Below are 3,980 nucleotides of genomic sequence, written 5' to 3'. Positions count from 1 at the left end.
TGGAGGTTTTTGCTCCATTTTACATGCTTTGCCTGCAATGGATATTCATCCTACAACTACAATATTGCTATTTCAAGACCCGATTGTGCATTCCATGGGGAGTTTTTCTGAGATGTGTGAGCGATGTTCGGCTAAATTGTGGAGATGTGAGGCTCAAGTGCAGGGGTCAGTTTTGTTCGGTAAACATTGTTGTCGAAATGGAAAAGTAATGTTGCCACAGTTGCAATATCCACCACAACTATTGCATGATTTGTTGCATGGTATGCATCCTCAAAGCAGAGTATTTAAAAATAATATACGAGCATATAATAGTGCTCTTGCATTTGTGTCACTTGGTATCAATGTTGATGAGCTTTTGCCTGTTGTGGGAAATTCTTATACCTTTAGAGTGCATGGCTCTATTTATCATCGTATAGGCTCTTTGATTCCTAATGTGCAATGACAGGAAAGGCCAAGATTTGCACAACTTTATGTTTATGATACTGAGCATGAGTTATCTAATCGGTTGGATGTTATGCCTAATTTATTGCCAAACTTGCTTGGGGAGCTTCAGTCTATGATGCATCAACACAATGCATATGCACAAGCTTTTAGATCCGTGGGTATGCAATTGCAAAATAATCCCTTGCATGATTTGAGAATGACTATTTTTGAGGTTCAACATGCTAATAGACAATGCTCAGTTCTAGTGGCAACTGAGGTTGCGGCTATCATGCCAGGACAAGGCGATGAGAATACTCTTGATTGTTGAGACATACATGTTTATAGTCGGGATGGACGATGTATTGCTATTTCAAACTTGCATAGGGCATATATGCCAATGCTATACGTCCTTCTTTTTCCTATGGGTGATGATGGTTGGCATGTAAAGGTACCTTATAGTGGTGTTAATGTTCCAATTAATATACATGGATTATCTAATAAGGACTGTGTTACTCAGATGCAATTTTATGCATTTCGACTACAAGTGCGTGAGGACACTGAGGTGTGCATGTTGCGGGGTGGCAGATTGTTGCAACAATTTATTGTTGATGCTTATTGTAGTATAGAGCAATGTAGGTTAGCTTGGTGTCGTCAAAATCAATCAGTTTTACGCTCGGAAGTTTATAAGGGCTTAGCAGATATGGTGGGAGTGATGGATGATGGGCCGATGGGGATTATTGGTGCCTCTGTTGGTAAAAGGGTGGTTTTGCCGTCTTCTTTTACTGATGGGCCAAGACACATGTATCAGTTGTATCAGGATGCCATGGCTATAGTGCGAAGTAAGGGAAAACCTGATCTGTTTATAACGATGACATGTAATCCAAAGTGGTTAGAGATAACTAATGCTTTGTTGCCTGGACAGACTGCTTATGATCGTCCGGATTTGACTGCTCGGGTATTTCATAAAAAACATGCTTTATTGCTTATGATCAAAGAGGGCTTTATTGCTTATGATCGTCCGGATTACTTGCGAATGCTCTTGACAGTGTCTCGAGGATGTATGTCTTTTGATGATTTGCGTACTGTTGGCAACGTGGTGTACAACACCTTTAAGGAAGCTTGCATTGCAAAGGGCATGTTAGAGGGTGATGATGAGTGTATTGTGTGCTTGGAAGAGGCTGCATCTGTACAAGTTGGTGCCCACTTGCGTGCTTTGTTTGCTGCAATTTTGGTCTTCTGTGAGCCTGCACAGCCTGGTCAGCTCTGGGATAGGTTTATGTCACCGATAGTGGAGGATATTTTGTATAAGTTACAGCTAGAGCATGTGCATATATCTTCTGTAGTTCTACAACAAGAGGCATCAAAGAGGGCTTTATTGCATCTTCAGGATCTTTTGCGACAGCATGGGCGAAGATTGTCTGACTTTGATGGATTGCCAGAACCTCATCGAACAGATTCTCAGTTGTGTGCTAACCCTCTTTTAGAAGATGAATATGCATATGATATACTGGAGCAACGTAGAGTTTGTGTTTGTATGGAGGCAATGTTGAATGATGGACAGAGGGTTGCATATAATGCAGTTATGGGTGCCATTGGTGGAAACTTTGGGGATGTTTTTTTTTTGGATGGTCCCGGTGGGTCTGGAAAGACGTTTCTTTACAAGTGTTTGCTTGCTAGGTTGCGCAGTGATGGTCATATAGCATTGGCAACGACATCATCTGGCATTGCTGCATTACTTCAGCAGGGCGGTCGTACTGCTCACTCAAGATTTAAAATTCCATTGGATCTATGTGATCGATCCACCTGTACTATTGCTGTTCAGAGCGATCTTGCTCAACTTTTCAGACAATCGAGTCTTATTTTATGGGATGAGGCTCCCATGATGCACAGGTTTGCATTTGAAGCTGTTGATAGAACTTTAAGAGATATTATGGGCTGTAATAAACCATTTGGTGGAAAGGTTACTTTGCTTGGGGGTGATTTTAGGCAAATCTTGCCCGTCGTGATGAAGGGCTCCCGTGAAGATATTGCTAATGCGGCACTATGTTGCTCTCATTTATGGCAGTATGTTAAGGTGCTAAGGTTGTCTGGGAATATGAGAATGTCAACCGTTGGTGGTGTAATGGATAATGGATTTGTTGGTTGGATTCAAGGGATAGGGGATGGAGTGGGTATTATGGAGAATTGTGATAAGTTACATATTCCATCTAGCATGGTATTGAAAGGGTGCTCTATTGAAACCTTGGTTAATAGTGTGTACGGTGAAGTATCCGTGGTGAGAGACTTTGGGGCATATTTTAGTGAGCGTGCTATACTTGTAGCACGGAATACAGAGGTGGCTTCTTTGAATGATTGTGCATTGCAATCGATGCCAGGAGAAGTTATACAGTACTATAGTGCGGATTCAATTGCAAAGACAGGTGATAGCTCATTTTTATACTCTGTAGAGTATTTAAATACACTGGATCTTGGAGGTGGATTTCCTCCCCATCTATTGTTGCTAAAGATGAATGCACCTATTATTCTGCTTAGGAACTTAAATCCAGCAAAAGGATTGTGTAATGGTACACGGTTGATGTGTAAGGCATTCAATAAAAAAGTGATAGATGCTGAAATAATAACAGGGACAAATGTAGGGGAGCGAGTTTTTATTCCTAGGATCACTTTTATTCCTGGCACCTTGCAGTTTCCGTTTGCTATGAGGCGGAGGCAATTTCCTATTTGATTGGCCTTTGCTATGACAATCAATAAGTCGCAAGGCCAGACATTGTCTGTTGTTGGTCTTTACTTAAAGACACCAGTATTTACACATGGACAGTTGTATGTTGCATTTTCAAGGGTGAAATCCTCATGTGGTGTGAGGGTGTTATTAGATGAGGATGGAAGCACTGTGAATGTCACGACGAACATTGTGTACAAGGAGGTACTTCAAAAGATGCAATGAGGTGCATTGCTTTTTTACAAAGATGCATACGGAGATGAGTTTTTTGGAGAGTGGAAGATATGCTTGCATTTTTTTAGAGATGTATCTATTGAATTTTGATGGCTTCGTAGTCCTTGCTTGGTGTGTAGGTGAGATAGCCTCAAAGCTGTATTCGGTTGGCATATACTCGATCGTAATTGAGTATATATTCCCTGCACTGTATATAAGTGTTTGCTTGACTTTTGTAGATGCCTACTCCAAGTTGGGGTTATTATCTAGCTTCTGAGTATCAGAAGGAACTGCAATGTAGCTTGTGTGCAGTGAAACGGATGATATTATAAGAAGAACACTTGCAAGGGTCATTGAGCGTTTGTATGATGATGTCAACATAGAGATTTTACTTCCAGTCTTTATTGAGGTGGTGCATTGTGGGTATACTCAATGCTTTCGAGTGCATATGGGTGAAGCTGAGCAAGACAAGAGGTTTCGGCGATCTCACACTGATAGAATACCAAGGGGGTGGTCGACGTATGAATTTAAGGACCTCAGTTGTTTTGTGACGTTGCATCAAGCTGTGACAATGCCTGCCAAGGGGTTTGCAAGTGTTAAGCCAGGTATTGTTATTCCAATATTA

The 3,980-nt window shown here is 41.2% G+C and overlaps 1 protein-coding gene across 1 annotated transcript; it reads left to right on the top strand.

Moving 5' to 3' along the window:
- The first annotated feature begins 1,123 nt into the window (after positions 1-1,123).
- LOC148041645 (uncharacterized) lies at positions 1,124-3,687 on the top strand. The gene is made up of 8 exons (XM_087693680.1): positions 1,124-1,255; positions 1,346-1,887; positions 2,101-2,383; positions 2,489-2,564; positions 2,649-2,843; positions 3,048-3,132; positions 3,262-3,346; positions 3,595-3,687. Exons 1-8 carry the CDS (start codon positions 1,124-1,126, stop codon positions 3,685-3,687), a joined length of 1,491 nt encoding a protein of 496 aa, XP_087549806.1.
- Positions 3,688-3,980: the final 293 nt, after the last annotated feature.

The sequence above is a fragment of the Lygodium microphyllum genome, chromosome 1 (assembly GCF_053477565.2).
Source record: "Lygodium microphyllum isolate KBCC chromosome 1, Lygodium_microphyllum_v1.1.10, whole genome shotgun sequence".
Taxonomy (NCBI): Eukaryota; Viridiplantae; Streptophyta; class Polypodiopsida; order Schizaeales; family Lygodiaceae; genus Lygodium; species Lygodium microphyllum.
This window is presented reverse-complemented; position numbering and strand designations above follow the sequence as displayed.

Excerpts from the sequence above, each read along its gene's own strand:
- LOC148041645 (XM_087693680.1), top strand. The coding sequence starts at position 1,124 with ATGGTGGGAGTGATGGATGATGGGCCGATGGGGATTATTGGTGCCTCT. Across the intron at positions 1,256-1,345 it reads ATCAGGATGCCATGGCTATA|ACTGCTTATGATCGTCCGGA; the intron begins GTGCGAAGTAAG and ends TTGCCTGGACAG. Across the intron at positions 3,347-3,594 it reads CGAACATTGTGTACAAGGAG|ATGCCTACTCCAAGTTGGGG; the intron begins GTACTTCAAAAG and ends TGACTTTTGTAG.